This window comes from Lasioglossum baleicum, chromosome 4, assembly GCF_051020765.1.
Source record: "Lasioglossum baleicum chromosome 4, iyLasBale1, whole genome shotgun sequence".
NCBI classification, from domain to species: Eukaryota; Metazoa; Arthropoda; class Insecta; order Hymenoptera; family Halictidae; genus Lasioglossum; species Lasioglossum baleicum.
In genome coordinates this window covers 17,215,739-17,237,215 of record NC_134932.1, presented here as the reverse complement: position 1 = coordinate 17,237,215, position 21,477 = coordinate 17,215,739, and the positions used below count along the sequence as shown (strand labels likewise).

The 21,477-nt window shown below is 35.6% G+C and overlaps 2 protein-coding genes across 3 annotated transcripts in view; one reads left to right on the top strand and one right to left on the bottom strand.

Moving 5' to 3' along the window:
- The window catches only part of LOC143208146 (alkaline phosphatase), a 491,340-nt gene that overhangs the window by 85,675 nt on the left and 384,188 nt on the right, over positions 1-21,477 (bottom strand). Inside the window, exons 4-6 of the mRNA XM_076422280.1 lie at positions 12,233-12,411; positions 4,936-5,143; positions 2,337-2,477 (exon numbers count right to left, since the gene is read on the bottom strand). Of these exons, the coding sequence (XP_076278395.1) occupies positions 2,337-2,477; positions 4,936-5,143; positions 12,233-12,411 (528 nt within the window). The remainder of the gene's footprint in view (positions 1-2,336; positions 2,478-4,935; positions 5,144-12,232; positions 12,412-21,477) is intronic.
- The window catches only part of LOC143208147 (caspase-1-like), a 117,508-nt gene continuing 98,171 nt past the window's right edge, over positions 2,141-21,477 (top strand). For both annotated transcript variants that reach the window (XM_076422282.1, XM_076422281.1), the window contains exon 1: positions 2,141-2,503. The gene's annotated coding sequence lies outside the window, so the exon portion shown is untranslated. The remainder of the gene's footprint in view (positions 2,504-21,477) is intronic.

The following is a 21,477-nucleotide window of genomic DNA, read 5'->3' as shown; positions in this document are numbered from 1 at the left end:
TTACAACTTTACAACTTTTTTACGTGGGGCTATATTGAAAATTTAAAACGTACGTTTTGTAAATCTGTTAATATCGTGTGAGACACTATATTTCAGCTATGTTGTCTTACAATTTTGTCCAAAGCGAATTCTATTGTTTTACACGTGTCATTTCTGAAGATATTGGATACAGTTAATTGATCCGGTGTCTTCTATTATACTGATTCATATAAAAGTAATATTATGTTCTTATTCTAGTAATTCTTGCGACGACCCATAATATATCGGCCACTTTCGTACCAAATAAAGTTGTACAGAGGTTACGAAAGAGGTTGGATCAGCAGTTTTTCGTAACATGGAACAAGGACGCGAGAAAGGAGAAAAAAGGGTATATTTTGCGAGAGAAAATGCCTTTCCTGTCAACGAAAGAACACAAGATGTACATGCTGGTTACTAGGGAGAGGAAAAGCTATAAACTCCGTACTCTACGGAATGCTGACTCAATCTTGGAATAAGAAACTCGTGTTTCTCTACGTGCAACACCCCTAGAAGCATTACATTGCATCATATTCTCGCTAAAGATTTGTGAATTATAAAATAAATAAAACTTTTCCACATTAGCTGCAGAAGATAGAAGCCAAACACAAATTTCATTCCTCATTTAATCATGTGAGCAAGATATATATTGAAAATAATATATTGATATTTATAAATTGCTTTTGATTCCATTGAAAGTAGTTGTACGAAGTTTTGGATGTCCAACTGTGGCACATTTTTCTCAAATTTTTATGCACCTTGTTTGTTTCTCAAGGTAATTTTTGTTTGTTTTATACTGATTTTATTCATTCATGACAAAAATTAATAGTTTAAAACAGTAGAAAAATTAGAGGAATTTAAAGACACTGTTATATTATTTTCAACTTACTAAACATATGTATTAGAGAAGAAATTAAATTTCTATTACATTCTAGTTTGCCAATAGAAAGATTTTATTTTGCATAAAGATTCACATACTTCTCACAGTGATTACTTTTTGAATGAATTTTGTAACGCACAAATCCTAATCAAATTCTGTTTGAGCGAGGAGTAAAATTAAGTTTTAAAGATAGACAAAGAGCTACGCGCGCGTCTATAATATTTTTATTACACATATCACGTAAAGCAAAAACGGAAGATACGAACATTGTATGTACAGAGTTGAGATTCGTCGATGGTATCGTATGGGCAATTAAACGAACATACTAAGCACAGCTATGAAAGAGTTGGAAGCTAGTAATCGTGAGCACCAGTGAACAATGAAACTAGACCGAGGAGGAAAACGTTGTCACGAAACTGCAAAACTTCTATAAGCAGAAGCAGGTCACTAGATAATTAAGGAGATGAAAAGAGAAGAGAGCATTATGAGTAATACTCGTACAGATCGTCCGGAGAAATTAATTCCTGAAGAAGTGAGGCTTATTGTGCGAGAAATAAGCTACTTTCTGCTGCAACACTTGCTGCGTTAATTGCTAATGCTCTTGGAAAGGACATGGATTCTGAATTGTATCGCAGAGTTTTGTGGGACAAAGATTTCTATAGAACTAAACTGAACCATTTTTATTCGATGTAGTCCTTCCATACCTTCAGGTATTTCATTCTATGTACCATGTTAAATATGGGTATTATAAAAATGTAAAATCAAGCCTACTTTCCTCGCTAGTTTTAATGCTATCCCTTTTCGTACTTTTTTTCATTCATCGCATATATTGGAAGATTGTAATCTACCAGCCTGTAGACTGAGAGAGAGAGAGAGAACTGTCAAAATAGCAACGAATACATACATGATTAATCAAAGTATTATTCTATAATGTACCCTCTAGTATTTCATTTTCAAATCGGGTACATTTGACTTTCGCAATCATCTTATCCTTAAACTTTCTTTTGTCGGCCACTATCAACTGTTTATTTTTGAAGCTCTGGTTAAATTTCATTTCACGAACTCAGATAAGACTATTCGAAATAAATATAAAATCGTAGATACAATTACCTCGGCGACGATAAATAAGAGACAAACCACCGTACCCACCAAAAACCGCGATAAGAACACGGAAGTGGTTTTATCCGGGAAGAAAATACATCGCGTACCTTCGTGAAGACGTTCTATTTTAGTCGGCCGCGATAATTCATCGGTTTCGGAACGTCCAGAGCTGTGACAGTCCGAAAACGCTTTAATATTTTTCAGTAAAAATCGCGTATCTGTTTTTCTTTCAAGAGCAGCGGAGTGAGACGATAAATCATTGCGGGCAGTGAATCACAGTTTTCAGTTCCAAGAGATGCAGTTCCGCGCGGATACGAGTTCATTCTTTTCTACTACGTACCTTCGACGAAGAGGAAATATCCTTCGGGATTCTTCGCCAGTACATGAAGCGCCTTTATAGTCATTTCAGCCAGCGAAGGGTCACCGGTCCCGTTCGTGTTTCGGTCGACGTCGAAGTCCATATGGGAATAGGAAAACAGTCCTGAAATCATCGAACGCCGTGAAACGGTGAGCCACGAAACTTTCAGCTGGATAACTTTTATCGATCCCCATGCTATCCCTGATCGAGTTTCGCCCGCGTCCCATCGCGTTCTAACTGAATTAAGGAGAATAGGTCGACACGAAATCATATTCCGAATACTTTTAGAATAGTGTCGCCAGATAATATGAATAATACTTGAAATGACGAATCAAAATATTTTCAAACATTGTTTCTTATAAACTGAAAGAAGTTCCAATGGTAAAGATAACATATTCTCAATTATTTTGCTCATAGCGTACGCAAATAAGAAAGAATTATTATTTATTAGTAGACTGCGAATTTTTATGCAAAATTGTTTGCAGCAATTGCAAGAAACTGCAATCAAATCAAAATTTCTTTCCTTCTTTAATCATTTTAGAGAGTTGGAAGCGATATATCGACAGACTTTATTTATTTTAATCTCTTTACTAAGTAGTAATAAAATGGGGGTAAATTTGTCGATGTGCTACCTCCTCTCCGATTTCATTGACCTTTAAATATGTTGTCAAGATCATTGAAACCCAAAAGGCACATCGACAAGTTTACCAAAAGGAATAATAGAAAAACATTGTGAATACATTACTTGAATGTAAGCACCTTATTACATTATTTTCGACTTATTAAAATTATCGAAAGAAGAAATACATTTTAATTTTTGTTTTTCACAATGAAAAGTTTTTATTTTGCATGAAAATCCGCAGTCTAGTGATAACTATTATGAGGTAATTATTTAATTATATTTGCACTAGAAAACCAAATCATATTTTACTCTGGTATATCTCTGTATCTTAAATAGAAATAAAAGAGGTATTCAAGCTGTGCAAATTAAGTGGCGTATTCTGTATAATCGGTAGAGCTTGTGTAATCTCTAATACGAATGTCATGCCGATCATAATTAGGGCAACCTAACTAAGAGCTAATCGTATTCAAGGATTAATGCAATAGTACATGGTGGATAATTGTCGAACGTTGTGATGCACAATCCGAATTATTTCAGCCCTATTATAACGAAATGAGATTTGTGTGTGCGTGTGAGTGTAAATGAATTTTATTATCTACATTTCCATGTAGACGTTCATTAGCATCGAATTAGTATAAGAGTGCACATACAATTTTTAAAATCTCAGTAAATATACTCATACAGTTTTTATAGGAAATAAAATACATGTCACTGCAACTGTTTGGTATTTCAAGTGCAAAGTTATAATAAACGTTGCTGTTTCACGTGATAATCAGACGTGTACATTTAATTTTCAAAAGAGATATTTTAATTCAATTTTGTTGTAAAATAAAAAGTCTGTAAAATGGACATAATACAGTAGAGTGTGCCAAGATGTCAATATAAATATATTTTACCACTCATGTTCCTAAAGTTCATTTATTTGAAGAATGTACGAATCAAAAATCTGCTTCATGAAAGACTGGAAATGTTAGTAAAAGATTTTAACGAAATTAGTCTAGGAATCTTTCACATATTTCTGTACCAATCTTGAAAACTTCATTTCAAGAAAACACGTTTGAAGTTTCAATTATCTGTTACCGCCATCCAATACGACTGCACTTTCGTAGCTATAAATCCTGCAGTTTTATGAAGTTTCAAATAAAACTTTCGTAGCGTATTTCAAACAAAATGTACTGTACGTGAAAAATCGATTTTCGTTATCCCACCAAAGGTAGCAGAAAAAGTGTTTGAGCGCTGAACTTTCGATTCTCGAGAGATTGATATTTCAACTGTAATGATTTCGTTAAAAAATTTTACTGCAATATTCCTGGATTTATATTCTATTTGTGCCATCGATCGTTCAAAGTTATTAAGGAAAGAAAAAAATATCTATGAAGCCACGTATTTTGCAAGTAAACAATTTTTATTTTGCATAACAATCCGGCTATGATTGAATTTTCTAAAACATATTTTTGAAGGCACTTCTTGCAAATACGTCAATCTTTCTACTATTCCTAATGCAGTAGCTGTTCAATTAATTCATTTGTTAGGAATTGAGTGACTCTCGATAAAAATAGACCCGGGCTCCGCCGTCGGAGGGGTAAAAGGGAAAATCTATTTTCTTGTGACTTCAGTTTCTTACAAACGACTTGGAGAATTTTTATTTTGCAACAAGTTAGACTGCGCATCTTCTTGCATTTATGAGAAAAATGAGTGCAATTTAAAGTAGTAGATGGATTAAATTAATTTAAGACTATCAGTGTACTACTAAAATTATCAACGGAAGATGGAAACAATTTTTCTTTTGCATTAAAATCCGTAGTCTAGTGATTGCGCAACAAGCCAATTTCGAGTTCCGAATGAAGTGGCGAGCATTCCGGGAAAGTTGGGACACTCGACAATCAATCCGCCTTACGGATTATATCCGAGTTCGCCGATAATGAATGTGACAGTAAAAAGAACTGTGCTGTTCGTTACCGAGAAGATGGTTCACTTTTCGTGGGTCGACGTTCACGAACTGCTCCTTGTTAGCGACGTATTTCGCGGCTACGTTCCGCAACCGGTGGTTCCTGGACCATTCTTCGATCAGATTCCTTCCGTCCAATCGTCTGCCGTCTTTCTCGGGGTCCTCAGGATCTTGGACCACTTTCGGTACGAAATGACGCCTGCCTCCGCCGAGCACCACCTAGATCGATTCGTAACTTTATTGCCGCGTATTTTATCGAGACGGATAAAACTGGATTTCGAGTAATAAAGTTGGACAATTGGCGAGCATTTGAGGACGAGCCCCGAACTCCGGGACGGATCGGATTCGTGGAATTAACCTTCGACTCTAGCCCCAAGCACGAGAAATCAATTCTACTTTCCAATCCTCCGCTTAGTTGATCTATTAAAGTTGTCGACGATTTTTCAAAGTTGATTTTATTCAGTTACTCGACCTTTGACAAGGTATTAGATGATTGTAGAAGTTAGTTAAGCAAGTCAACCGAACTGAGCAATTAAAATAACATTCGAAAATTCAATTACAGTGGAAACATGGCTGTTCGATTAATAAAACTTCATTAAGGGGCTAGTCTACCCTCGATTTGTAACTAGAAAGGGACTAGAATCTTACTAGAAAAATGGCTCGAAACGTGGGTTTGCGCGAATCGGTTGTTTGCCCTTATTTGAGCTAATTGTGGGCTGGGTGAGGGCTCATTCGAAAGAGGAAGGTTCATCACACACGGGTCTGGTCATGATTTTAACGAGATTATGTTTATATCTAATAATATGAGTGTCCAAAGTAGAGTAAAAATCTAGGAAAAAAACCAGCAGATTTCAATGCATTTTTCTGTCTCCAAAAGACTTTTTGACTTATATTATGACCAGACCCGTGTGTGATGAACCATTCTCTTTAGAATGAGCCCTCAGCCAGCCCAAAATCTGCTCAAATAAGGACAAACAACCGATTCGCGCAGACCCACTTTTTCGATCGAAAATCTAGTAAGATTCTAGTTATTTGCTAGATATTTGCTATTTACTAGGATCTTACTAGATTTTGGGTCGAAAACATGGGTTTCCTGGTTTTCAGTTAGTGTCCTCATTTGAGCAAATTTTGGGCTGGGTGAGGGCTCATTCGAAAGAGGAAGGTTCACCGCAGGGGGCTCTGGTCATCCCATCAGCCAAAAAGACTTTTGGAGACAGAAAAATGCATTGAAATCTGCTGGTTTTTTTTCCTAGATGTTTACTCTACTTTGGACACTAATATTATTAGATATAAACATATTCTCGTCAACCTCATGACCAGAGCCCCCTGCGGTGAACCTTCCTCTTTCGAATGAGCCCTCACCCAGCCCAAAATTTGCTCAAATAAGGACACTAACTGAAAACCAGCAAACCCATATTTTCGACCCAAAATCTAGTAAGATTCTAGTTATTTTCTAGTTACAAATCGAGGGTAGACTACCCCCTTAAAGCGCTAGTTCAATCTGCATTGATTTGTACAGGGTGTTTCAAAATTTTTGGCAAATGTCTTTTCATTATCTTTTTTCATTAAGAGAGTATTCTAGACTAGACCAATCAACAAACAGATTTTTTATTTTTTGCATTTTCTGAAAGTAGACAGGACTTTTTTGAACACGAGGAAGGACCATTTTATGAACCTGGCTTAGCAGACTAATCATAACTATGTATGCAAAATGCCGATATTAAGAAGCTTATATTTTTTTGTAAAAAATTCCCAAAAAAGACCAGAAAAATGAAAATCTAGACTAAAATACCCCCTTAAAAATTGCTAATATTTAAACAGTAACTTCGTGGCACAGAGTCTTACGACAATCATTTTTAGCTCGCTTCAAAGCGTAAAGCATTTGCTTTTAAAGTCTTTGGATAGATCGCTCAAAGAAGATTTTTTAAAGATTTTTTGAAGATGAACACACTTTTTGAAGATTTTTTTTAAAGACAAAAGACCCTGGTGATATTGAAAATTAATTCGAGTACTAAAATCACCATGAATTTGAAAATTGGAGTCTCTCCTACATACAATATGATTTTACATGTTTGTTCATGTTTTTAGATAAACGTATATAGGAAATACAACAAATCCATGAAAGTCGCAAAAACGACATTTTGGTTGAAGTATTAGACAATTATTAAATATACTTCATTTGTAATAATTAAATGTAGATTTGTATCTTTGAACGTATTCGTAATTGAGATTTATACTGTAAAATATATTGTACATTATATCATCATTATATTTATCATTGTAGATGTTATTTCTGTAACGTCTAATCTACAGCGTTTCACGATATTTCACAATTTTATTGTATATACACGCAACGAATATGTTAAAGAATCTCTACTAGTTTTTATAAACAGTAATTAACTTACGCTTGCAATTATACCATAACAAAGAAATATTATTTACTGCTTCTTTTATATAATTTTTTTTTTTGTATCTCGGTTACATATACTGAATGTGTCACATTAAAAATATAGAAAAATGTTAATTCAAAGCATAACGAATTTTTAATTCTCACTCAGTATTGGTTCACAATTGCTCGGGTTGCGGTAATTCTGAAATTTCCATTATCCCGGTTTCAGCCGAGCGGTATTAATTAATTGCTGACGGGACAGTACCTAAAAATCAAATTTATCCGGATTACAGTTTGCTCTAGTTTCACACCTTTCATTTTCGGAGCGACTGTTTTCGAGAGTTCTTCTCATATGTGTGTTCGCGTCCCGTCAGCCATCGTGATCCCCGAAGCAATTTCGTAGAATTTCAAAGTCAACCGAAGGGAAACGTTCTTTTCGTTGCCTCCGAGATTTTCCATTTCAGTGATTGTAGGATTTGTTTCTTTCGTTGCTCTTTTTTTAAGGCACTATAAATAGAAACCGTGTGTAAGGAAGAGTCTGAACACGCGACCTACATCGTATACTTTTATATTTTAACGTCACCTGGAAAAAAACGTGCGCGTTGATCCTACAATATTTCACAATACAGTCGCGTCAAATAAATCCGAATAATCGTGCTAATTGTCAACGCGACGGCGAATGTTTGAATGCATAATTAAAATGTAAGAATACTGGCATACATTTCACAAGTTTTCAACTATATGCGGACTTGATTCATATTTTTGCTCGATAATTAACTGGATAAGAGTTATGTGCCCCGTTTTCATTGTGATACTTTTTTGATTTCAATGGGATTGATATTTCTGTGGGAACTATTCATATTCGATCAAAATTCCATCAAGCTACGTACCTTCACAGGTAAAGCCTCGTGATAGGAAAACGTACTCTCCTCCTGTTCTCGTCGGGTAATAACGCGAGAGGCACAATTTGCAATTTTGTAACAAAAAAATCAATGTTACTGCAAAAGAAATTAAACAAAAAGTTACCAATTACAAAAACTGTAGTGCTAACGAGCACTCACGAGAAAGTTAAAAGTAGATAAAATCAAGTTTCTAGCGAGGAATACATAATCTTAACACTTTGCGTACCGACAACTTTCACAACAAAAATTGTTTAAAAGCAATAATTTAAAAGAAAATTATTGAGCTTCTTTTACATACAACTCGGTCATTGGAAAGCCGAATAATTTTCATAAATGAGGAAAACTGCTAAATTGTACAATCACAGTTATTGTTTATAGAAAAAATAGTTTGACAGTAAAATTGGCTTTTTTGTGCCAACAAAATTGTTCTTTTGTGCGATTGTCCGACCAAAAACAAGAGAAAAGTATATTTTTCGATCGCAAGGCTCTCCCTGTGAAGGTAGACAGCTTGATAGAACGTCGATGGAGCGTGTGTGGTTCCCACAAAACTATCAAAGCCAGTGAAAACAAAAAAAAGTATTAATAGAATGTTGTGACAGATATTTCGTTTCTTGACGAAATTTAGTCCCTGTGCCGTGATTCGAGTTATTACCTCTTCAATAATTCCTGATGGGTATATTCGCGAACTGTGCATAATCAATTTCTGTAAAATGAATTTCATCCCGTTGGCCCGATACGGCCACTGAATCGGAAAGCTTCGATTCAACGACGGTCATCCCCCTGCACCTTTAATTCCTTCTATCTGCGGGAAAACTCTCTCGAGAACTGCGACCTGGCAGACTTTCACGAGCAGGAACTTTAGCATGGAACTTTTCTGCAAAACCGAGACCGCTCCAATGCGTTTTTTTCCCAACTGTGTTCACTCAATTTTCATGTCAACGGTGGGCTTCGTAAACAAATTAACTTGTTCGAACAATTTAATCTCGAGATTAAATATGGTCAAAAAGCTCTGTTCTTGATTATTATTAAATGATTGTAAGCAGATTGTAAAATCTGCATTTTATGCATTTGTGACGAAACTGGATAGGTTAATTTCAGAACCACTAAAAGGGTCAAAATGTTTCTGATCATTTCTCTTACAATTAGTAGAATTATAAAAATCGTTTATCCTTGTCTTTAAAGTGTTTAAACTTGTTTATCCAAATTTAATAAAAATCATAGGAAATCTGAATCGATCCAATCGTGCCATTATTATACAATATGTACACATCATATTTGTGGTTCTAGTTTTAAACAAAAAATAGTAAAAACATTTAAAGAATCTAAAGAAATATTGTTGTGTTACTTTCAGCTTGTTAAAACGATTGAAAAATTGAATAAATGTCTACGTAGTTCCTGTATTTTGGAGTTAATGCAGACAACTTTTATTTTTATTTGACAATGCCCGATTTAATGGGCGCATCAAAGTTGGATCGAAAAGGTCAGGAAAACTTCAACCTCAATTACTAGAAGCATAAGAAAAGAAATGACTAAAGACCATTATCCGCTTAGAGTGAAATCCCAATTGATAGTATAAAGTAGGAAATTGACTCTCTTGATACTTACAGAATCAATTTCTGCGCTTACTCGTATTATAATACGATAGTACTGTTGCAGTATCTCATGAATTGTACCGTTTAACATTTCAATCTAAAATGCTTTATTGTTCTCATGCACCGTAGTATATGTTATTCGAATAAACAAATATTGTCAGAATTTCTAACTTTTGTTCATTTCAGTTTTCTTACACACTTTCTGACTGAAGACCCATTGTCTGTTTTAGATATTATCAAATTATTTTTTGTTTAGGATTGCAATGTATAATAATTTGGTGCACGTGTCTAAAAATATGTGATTGTAATTGATCAAATTGAAGATTGTGTGAATCAGCGTATTAATCTAGTATTTTTGGAACAATTATCTGTGACTTCTAATAACCAATTAATTAATGGAATATAAAACAAATTACATGCACAGTATAATGAAAACCCACTTAACAGGAAAAGCAATAAATTGTTCTAACTCGAAAGGTTCACTACATTAAAAGAATTCAAGAACATCTATAAAATAAGAAAATATTTGGAAAAAAATTTATTATGCACAAAGATCCGCAGCCTAGTTATTGTACATGAACGATTGAAAAAGTTTTGCATACTCCTAATCGATACGAGGTCTCTAGGGGCTCTATTATTACTGCAGCCTTGTACATTGCTCTATAGCAAACCTGGTACATACTTTTTTCTAGATTATTAAAGCAAAGACTCTGGCTAATTCTTATATTACTCGTTTATTAAAGATATTCCTCTGCATTTGGAACTCCAGCTGAAGTAGATCTCGTTGTAAGAAGTGTACGGATAAAAATTTTGAATTGCTCACAGAAACGTTTCTTCGAGGAGTCGCATTCAGAGGAAATCACTTGCATAGATCAGATATGTGAACGCCGTCGGCGAAATTTTCGCGAATGAATGGCGCGATTTGTACATTACGGAGCCAATGCTTACGAGTATTTCATCCCCCTCGAAATCCTTTGTCCGGCAGAAACCAATTTCTCAGCTTCAAGCAGCGCTTTTCAATGCAATAAGTTTTCTTTATTTTTTTGCCCGTTTGTTACGATATTACGCGCGCGCGCCGATATATCGGCGATAAATTGCACAGTCAAACGGTGACGCTGATTTTCCAGTTTGGTCTGGTATTTCATCAACGATGCAAACGACACGTTTTAGTTTTGAATTTTTAACGTTTCACATCCACTGAATACTTTTGCAACAACGACAAATGCAATCCGTGCACCGCAAAATGGATACGCGGAATTGTTTGCTGATGCCTTTTTCCGAAAAATTTATAAATCGATAACATACGATATTACGAATATCTCTGTTCTGCACATTTGATACCACGTTTTATATTCGATGGAAGCAGAGGTAAAATATTGAATATTAAAATTAGTTTGTGATGTTAATACTGCAGTTTCATAAATTGTCTGCTTCGTTAATGGAAGTAATTTTTGTGTATACAGGGTGTTCACGCAAACAGGCCGCAGTCTAATAGATATTAAAACAAATGTTATTAGAATTAATGGCTACGTTTGAACAGTTTAACAACGATCCTGTGTAATTGCTTCAGCTTTAAGGGACTAGAATAAGCTGTGATTTAAGTAATCAACTGTACCGAAGCCTGGGATTGTATTTCGAACAATTTGAATTGCACTGGACACCACCAATTATGAGAACAAATCCCAACACAATATTCTGTGGCTACTTCGATTAAATTGCACAGCCATGTCATATTCTATTTAAGAACATCTATTGCTGCACATTTAGTACATTGAATAGTTTATGATATTCTCGTACAGTTGCATATACTCAATTATATTATAGTATTATTATGCATAGTTTTAGAAAATACGATATCGAATTTGACGTATCTGATCAGTATTTATGAGCATATCCAGTGAATTATTGTTGAAACCTCGAGGCAGAGGTACGTAATAAATACATAAGTGAACAGATAGGGGACAGGCTATCAGTGAAATTTAATGAAACTAGAATAATAATCGCTGCAACTTTAGAATAATTGAATATTAAGTTCGTCTAATAAAATAATTTTCTGTATTACCATATGACGAAAAATGTTCATAAATCTTGCTGAACACATTCAAATGTACACATTCAACATATAAAAATGTACTGTTGTATTTGATCTGATTATCAAGAATCAAATTAAGTTGGAAAAACGAGGACCAGACGAGAGTCAGTAACTCAGAAGCAAAGCAGACACCGCAGTATCATCACTCTTGACTTTTATCTCTGGATTAGTTTAAAATATTTGACACATGTGGTCGCCGTCTCTGCGGATCATTTAGGAACCTCTGCACGTATGGAGCCACGTGAGCCACAAAGACGGATATAAAGACTGCGCGGAGAATCTACGACTGGGAAGACAAAGCCGGTTAGGCTAATATAATATATAATCCCGTACGTTTATGTTACGGCCAGGTTCGTCCTCGAGCAGCTGACGTGCGATGTCCTTGCAAGAGGTTCGAGCACTAGGTGGCACCTTGCCGTCATCCTCCCAGTAACGGCTGGCTGCATGCGCGTAAAGAGCCGCTGGTGTCGCGTGCGTCACCCTTGTGGTCGTCACCAATCCCGTCGATTTACCTGTAAACAGAGAAAACTTCGATTAGCCATATCGCAGAGATTTGGCGGTCCTACTTTATAAATACGATTATAATAACGATACACATGTCGTGTCTCGTATCGTTACACATTTATTCTTCATTAAACTAAGTATACAGGGCGTCTTAAAATTGCTTCAACATCCAGAAATGGGAGGTTCCTGAGATCATCTGAAGTTTGTTAAGGAGTTATTAACGAAAAACACGGATCAATTAGAGCGCGACCTAGACGCGTGTTAGCACAGTCGGCCCGGCGCACAGTGTCACGAAATGCCTGTTTTTTGGACAAAATTCCAAAACTTTTGTTCTGTTCATCGAGCGTGTTTTCCACTTGATTGGTTCCAAGGAGATTCCCCCAGTGGTGGGGATACAATTTTGACAGTTACGGAGAGGATACTGTATACGAGGTGTAATATTATAGAAAGAGAAACTGGATTCTCTATTTCCTTGCGAAGGTATAAGATAATGTGCTTCGTTCATCACCTCTCTGTACCCTTACGATAAAAATATGTAAGCAGATCGTTTGTGAGCATAATAACTCAGCCAAATTTGAACAGATACATGGTTTAATTAAGGAACATCCGATCTGCAAATACATCTTCCTCTGGTGAGTAGAGGAAGGAATCTACGACATTTGTAAGACGGAACCAATTAACACAAGAGAACCATTCTAGGATCTTGCTCTGGGTAAGCCAACCGGAAATAGCGTTTCCACTTAAATATTTTCAATTATTTACACAGAGCTTTGCAATTGAAATAGATTGTTACTCTTTGATTGATTAAATATGTGATAACATATACAGGGTGGGGCATTTAAAACGCCTGAATGATTCGCTTGCTTTTGAAGAAAATGCATGAGACCAAACTTATTTGGTATCAAGAGGCTCATAATCTGATGATACTAATTCTTTTATATGTGGGGCCGTCGAAAAGTTAATGAAGGTCACCTCTATTTTTTTTTAATAGAACAGTTCACTGTATATGTATATGAAAGAGATGTGCACGATATCTGTTAAAAATTTATCCTCATTAGAGAATGTCCAGAAGCCCAATCGCCAGGAAGTGCAGCATGATAAGAGATTAGATATACCGGTGAGATAATACTAATTCAATGACAAAACCTTTTTGTTATTAGTTATTTCTTTTATGAAACTTTTACCAACTTGTGATATGAACTTAATGGCGTGACTCACCAACGTTCATCATTGTAGACGTAACAACGATGTTAAATTACTTATAGCATTACGTATTCTGCACATACACTGTAGTAACACTATTTGTTGTGGAAATTCTATTTTACCTCAGTCATAAAAACTGAATTTTAATTAATTATTACGTTCCTCGTGCTGTTTTTACTGTGTAGAGGAAATTTTGGAAAGATAGTTACGAAAGTTTTTAAAACCGAAATAAAACAGATGAGAAAACGATGGAAAAATAATAGATGGATAGTTTTGATTAAATATTGCAGATGTTTACACAGAATACACCAGCAATGTTATTATCTCGGTACAGATGTCTACTAAATAAAAATACCTGGCTTAATAAGTCTTTTAAATTTTAAGACAACGACTACCATTATATTTTACTTAACGTCTTCCTCCACGATTAAAAAGTCCAGTAAAATGTAAATGATGCAACAAGTTACGAGGTGCACCCCTTATCTTTGTACCTATTTCCTCTTGTTTTCCCAAGTGTCTTTTCCATTCTTTTTCAAGCAAACAACCCTTGTATACATAGTGTATAGTTCTCTTGAGCTCGAAGTGAAACTTCCATTCACTTGACTTTTTAGTAGATTTTCCACCCATTCTGCAGCGCCATTTTTTCGTGTTAGTCCTTGCAAGAGAAAGGCTGTCTTTTTCATCAAAACTTGCTGCCGCATGCAGTTCCTGTTTCATTTAAATTTAATCCAATTCTATCTTTATTAAAAATTATTATAGTGAATGTGGAATAATTTAGAAAAATGCCTAGCACTGAAAGCAGCTATATATTAAACTACCACCATTTTTAAAATTTTGTGAACAAAATTTGTTGAATTCATAAACATATTACTAAAAAGTGATGAAAAGCATACGCAGAAACATTGAATTGGTTTTTTGTTCAATACTAACTTCGTTAAAATAATCGATAGACGAATATTAGTACCTCATTAATAGTATGTTTATTAATTTATATGGTATTAATGAATAGTAGTCATTAATAAAAAGAAACTTGTAAAGCAACCAATTCAATTTTGCCCATACGTGAATTGAAAAGAAAATACACAAAAATAAATTCAACTCTTCGATATGGTGCAGTTTATATATTCACATTTCAAAATGTAATATTTTGTTTGCTTTACTCTTATCTGCGCAACGGGCTGATATCGTTTAACGATAAAATTTGCAATACTGTATAATATCATATCGGACGTTACAACGCAACGAGAAAAAAAGGTTATCGTTCTCACGTACACGTGACTTAGGATGCCTGGTGATGTTATCATCAGAACTTCGATCGTTTAAATCTCATTGTGAAGACGGCAAGGCGTGATGACCGATAAACCTTTAATACATCTCGAGCGTGAGTCTCGCGACCAAGAATTCCAAACGCCCGAATTCCTGCCTCGAACTTCACTAAATGCTTGCCAACACTTTGAGAAGCATTGCTTACTCTTGCAGAAGACATTACAAGTTGTAACATAAGATGTTTACTTACGACGACAACAATGTTGCGGTTCGATTAATCCGTAACAGCGATTAATTACCCTCGGACGGCGGATCATTTTCATAACTACATAATTGGTATTCCTTCGACTATTTACAGCGTTACTTAAACATTTTTTTAACACTAAACCTACCGAGCCTTAAAAGTAACTGGAACATGTTCCCTTATAAAAATGACGAGATTGATGTTACTTAGACTTTGTGCGGCTCCTATTGTAATGCATGCTCTACTGAAGATATATATACAATGTTTCTTATGAAATCATTTTTATTATTTCAATAATTGTAAAATAAAAAATCTGGAACAAGTCATTTTGACCGGTGATGGTAGGTTTAATGTTAAACACGTTCGTCTGTCTATTACTGTTAATGGAACAGCTGGCAATTCCAGTGATTTGTCAGAAACTGAACAGTAAAATGATTTTGATGAGCTCCGTTGTCCAAGGGTTAACGGGGTCATCTGGTCTAGAACCTCGACGAAATCGATTTCTCATTTTAGCATTTTCTTAAAGCGAGCAGATCCGGTTAACAGTTATTTTACAATAACTATTGCATCATCTGCCAAGTTTATGCGAACCAGATAACTCGCAGTGTCATCTTGAAACCTATAAACCGAGAGATTCTTCAATTCTAAACAGTCACGAGGACAAAAGGTACGACGATGGCGAAAGGGTTAAAAGGTAATCAGTTAATTTATTACAAAGCTCTTGACTTTTATAGTTGATAGATACGATTCTTGATGCTGGACACTTTCTCAGCTTTATAGACCATGAAGAAACCCATAACCCCTTAACGTAACGTATTATTTAAGTTACCATTTGTGTGAGCTTAAGAACGAGTTTTTAAATAAACTGGAAATGGATATGTTCCTGGAATGATAATAGATACCTTGTTGGTAAGGACCAAACCTGAAAATCAATTTTTACTATAATCTATTAAGTACATCATTAGGATCTACGTTGTATGTATGTAAACCCTTTTAATATTTCTATTATTTGAAATGGCACCTGCTCATCTTTATCATTAGACTGCAGATTTTATGCATTCATTATTACATGCAATTGAAAGCATGTATTCAATTCAATATATTACTCCAGCCTATTAAAACTATTAATAGAAGAAATTTCTGTTCGGCTCCTGTTCGTTGCAATTGATGCAAATAATTTTTATTTTGTACAAAAATATGATATTTACCTTAAATGCATGAAGATCCACAGTCTAATGATTAAATAAACAGTATGATTTTGTGTGACTTTTATGAGCCTTAATGTATCACTCAATGTGTTAAACAATACTTTAATTCGATGTGCACAATACTTGCAGATGTTGAAATACTCGGTGCTAATAATAGCAAGTTCGGATCAGATGGACTTTAGCAAATTTGAATTACGCGAATATTCGTCAAATCTTCTTAGTGGTGGCTAAGCGAAAGTCTCTGCCTTCGTGGATAGGTGAACGGATTAGGCTGGCACGCGGAGATCTATGTTCCTGGAGGATTAGCAATTACGTTAAGTGGGCCGACGTTAGAACGTCCGGATGCTAATCGGTTCGAGTGCGTCGATACACGATCCTTCATCAAAGCACCGCTCTCGATCCTTTGATCTTGGCATCTGGACCTTCAATTATGATTTAGCATAACCAACGGACGTGTCCTATGGGTGCTGGCTCGATTAGGGACATTTCAAGGCTCGTGATTACTCTTGCAACCGTGACAGGCGTAACGACGTGCTTCACAATTAATCTGTCATTTTAAATCATTTAGAAAATGTTTATTCTATTATTTTTTCTCTATTATGTCATTGTACAAAAAACGTTTTTTTTTGTAAATACATTCTTGCGTTCAGATATTTTTTGGATAATTTCTCAAATGAATTTTAGATGTGTTGTAATTTAATGTTAAAATAGTCATCGCATCTTAATTAGTTCATACAATGTACTTTTTGTCTAAACCTTTTAGGCGTCGTATTTTTGCATACGTGTCATTTGAAATAACATTTTCCTTTACGAAAATCTTCTCTGCAGCTTCGTTAAGGAGTAAATAACGAAAAATAAGGACCAATTAGAGCGCGGCTACTGTGGACGGATTGCGGCACGACGAAGGGTCTCGCTGAACGTGGCGTTGGCATTGGCCGAGCCGGAATTCGTCCGCTGTAGCTGCGCTCTGATTGGTCCGCGTTTTTTGTTAATTCCTTAACTTTTCGTTATTCTTTCCTTAAACTTCTTAACGAAGCCCCGGAGAACATTTTTGTAAAGGAAAAAGTTGTTTCAAACGACCTTGGGAATCGCCGTTTTCAACGAAATACATTTCTGGGACCCCCTGTATAATAATTGAAGCTATCCTTGAAGTCTTACTTACGTTGATTGTCGCATTACAACCTCGAAGAATCCAACAAAGTCAAATACGTTGGCCAATGAAACCAAAATGAGAAACACGAAATTAATCATAGTGACCATTTCTTTAACCCTGCTGCATCCTTCTTGGAAATTAATTAAAATTGCAAAATTAATTTCTAGACCTGAGGAAAAATAATATGTGACAATTTTGTGACGTGAAACAAATTCTGATCGGTCTACTAATGACAAAAATAATCGTGACTGAAAGTGCTTGCGTTCGATGGTCCATCCTGCGCAAAGTCTGCAGCTTACAATTAGCGGCCATCATCCATCGAAAGCAGTGTATTTCGAGTTTCTTGCAAACTGTCAACCCTGTTATGAACTTCCCGAGAATTCACTCCGTTCCTTCCATACAGCACGACCACGATAAAGTTCTGTCATGAACAAGTATCCGCATCACTGCGGCTTGCAATTAAACCAAGAAACCGATAGTTCCTATCAAGACCCAGGCCCAGATAGTTGCACACAACTGGAATCGAATCTTACAGTTCAGAAAAGATAGTGCCACTGAGACAGCTCAGGAAGCATTCAGTCGATTTGCATAGAGTAGCTGCATACGAGCATGTGAAGCGTTACCGTTAATTTTACGTACACAATTATGTGGGAACAAATGAAGAACAGAACGATTAATTATTATACCAATTTGTTGTAAAATTGAATGAAAGATTAACGATGTTAATACGTAATATCTGATGGAAATATTTCTATATTTGAATGGATATCGACAATTGTGGAATAATCATATTCTTGTGCAATTTTGAATCGATTTTTAAGTAGCAATTGATTTACGCATTGACTTATTAGGAAATAAATGATGCAGTATGTACTCAGAATTGAGAATCGTTCAATTGTTCTAGAACAAAATCAGAGAGTAATTAATTATTCATAGACAGCGGATCTTTATGCAAAATAAAAATTTTCTACCCGAATTGCAACAAACTGGAATGCAATATAAATTTATTCCGTCTTTTAATAGGTTTAGAACGTTGAAAATAATATAATCGCACTTTTACATTCATCTAATGTTTTGCCGTCTAATTATTCATCACAGCAAGTTAACGTATTCGTATAATTTATTTGGATAGCAATGCGAACAACTGTTGACCACTTTTTATCCACTTTACACGAAAACCACACACTTTAACTGAAAAATCAATATGGTTGTACAAGCTGACGCGTTATTGTGCTAGAGGTGCTAACAAGGGAAGGCTTGGAATGTCACATTCTGTTTTTTATGGATTTGTGTAATACCTACATATTTTTTTGGCCACAGAAATTCAGGTGTAAAAGCTAAAACCGTTCAGGAAAGTTTGACTTCCGAAGCGCGAGCTCGGAAAGCGGTAGAAACAGGAATCAAATATTCCACTAAAAATTGAATGGCTTTTCATATATATCAGAGTGAACTACGTGTATAGCATACCTACTTTCTTTCGCGGTAAATAAAAGATTTTATTTATCATGCTGACTGTTCACGACAAAGCCGGCAGGGTTCATTAATTTTGATGAGGTTTTGAGAATATGTGGCGGAGTTTTCGATGAAATGAATGTATATACATATATTGTATATAACGATGCGAACGATATGCACAGTATAAAATCAATACACAAAACCGTAGACGTCTTTATATTTCAGAATCATGTCCATAACCACAACTAACAAAACGCGCACTTCAATTTACAGAACATAACCATAGTATACACGTCGATTGTTGTATGTCATTTTGATTAAATGCCAATAGCAAATAAAATCACACATAGCATATGACAAGATTTCTTTAAATTGAATCATTCGAAAAATAATTCCCAAGAATTATTTATGCTACATGATTAGATAACCTCTCTGAAGTTGAACAGTATGTACAGTAAATCCTCTTCACGGTTCATGGGTTAACATCATATTATTTAGTTTACACATTACAACAATATAAAAATATGATTATGTGTAATACTGTCACCAGACGCATCCTTGCGTCATATGCAATATGATTATCGATCGATAATCGATTCCTTCACCGTGCACACTGTTTTTATTTCACCTGTTTATTGATAAGCATAAAATACAATTTCATTCGAATGAAACTTCATTTGTTGTTTTTAATTCTTATCTGTTAGCAGAATAAAATTTTGCTGAATAGTAGCATTACTGCACCGTGGAACGTTTACACATGTTCAAATTAACGTTGTCTGCAGTAAACCGTAGGTTACCCACTCTCCCCTTATTTTTACATGAGAATGAGCAGGGCACAGAGAAACGAAATTACATTTGCCACGATTATCTCAAACGGCCACAGTCGGTTCTAATTAAGAGTTAAAATATCAGAAGCTTTATTATAAACAAAGAAAATTATCTCTCTGTGTGTATAATCTGTCGGACAAAAGTTCGGAGTTAAACTGAACATCGTACTTTCATAAATGAATTATGAACACGTTCATTACCAGCGACACACAATACGCAAAGAATGTTACATTAATTTTATGAATATGGTTATAAAATATTCATAATATACAGCCCCATGTTTAAAAATGTTTCATACTTTAATAAACTATTGTAGCTTCGCACGATAAAGATTGGTAATGAAACAAATGGTAGTAATGTACGTGTTAAGTGTGCCACGGGATAGCGAGTACGCCAGTAAACAAACATTGATGCTAGTATATCGGTGAGACAACACCATTCTATTATTTAAACTTGTCTATTATTTTTTTTTATGAAACTTTTACCATCACATTTATGACGTTTTTCTGATTGAAATGACACCAAACACGACACAATTTGGATCATATTCACTCGTTTAATTCATGCAAAAGTAGAACCTCGATTATTCAGATGTCGGTTCGGATAGTCGAGGTTATATTGTATCGTGGATTAAACAAGCAAATATACTTCGAATTACGTCATGTTTGGTCTCATTTTAATCAGAAAAGCACCAATAATATGAGGGCAATTGTTTCATAAAAAACTAATTACTGGATTAGTCAATATATCTAATGCTGTACATATCATGTTACACATTTCACGGGGCAACCTTCTAAGCCTCTCAACTCTCACTCCGTACTTCCCCTTCTACGGTATTCCCCCATGCTTTCGCTACGTTCTGGTTACGTGACACGTGTCGTCTCTGTCGTGCATGTGTGAAATGTCACGTGACTAGTCCGATACTAGCAGAGAGAGGATAACTTTCCCCCCAATTACCCATATCTTTACTTTGAGGATAAATTTTCACAAATATCGTGCACATCTCTGTCACAGGTATCGAAGCATTACTGTGCATCCAATTATGAATTCACCAAAGGCCTGATCAAATATTTTCAAGCTCCCGTGTGCATGAAATAGGCTTCTTTGAGGCTATACATACTCTTGAATATTCATTAGCGGCGCCATTTCCTCCATTTTATTCTGTTCGCGCGATCTTAAAGTACCCTCTCCCGAATCGTGGAAGAAGCACGATTTAAGGGTGGGTAAAAAAAAAATATGTCCAAGCGAAGATAAAGGCGTTTCTTCGCGCGGAAGCATATTTCCGTCCCGGAAAAAGGAACATCGGCGCGGGCGGTAGTCTAAAAATGCCACTCCGTGACGCGATGGCGATAAGATAAAAGGCAATTTCCATATAAACACTAGGCGGCGGGACGTTTGCATGCAAATTAAAATAAAACAAAGAGGAAGTTTCTTTCGGTGGAAATTCACGGGGAACTAACAGCGCATCTATCTCTCTCTCTCTCTCTCTCTCAGCGTCGAATCGGAGGGTGCGGCCTCGAAACAGAAAAAGACTTCGGAGCTCGGTACAGTTTTCCGCGAGGCGTCGTGGATGGATGGAAACAATTTCACAGTACCGGGCGCACTTTTAGATCCGAGATAATACATATTTCGGAGATTTACAAGGCCGCCGCCGGTGAGGAAAGAAAGGGGAACGCGAAGGGGAGGAAGAGCTTTGCAGAACACACCTCGACTTCCG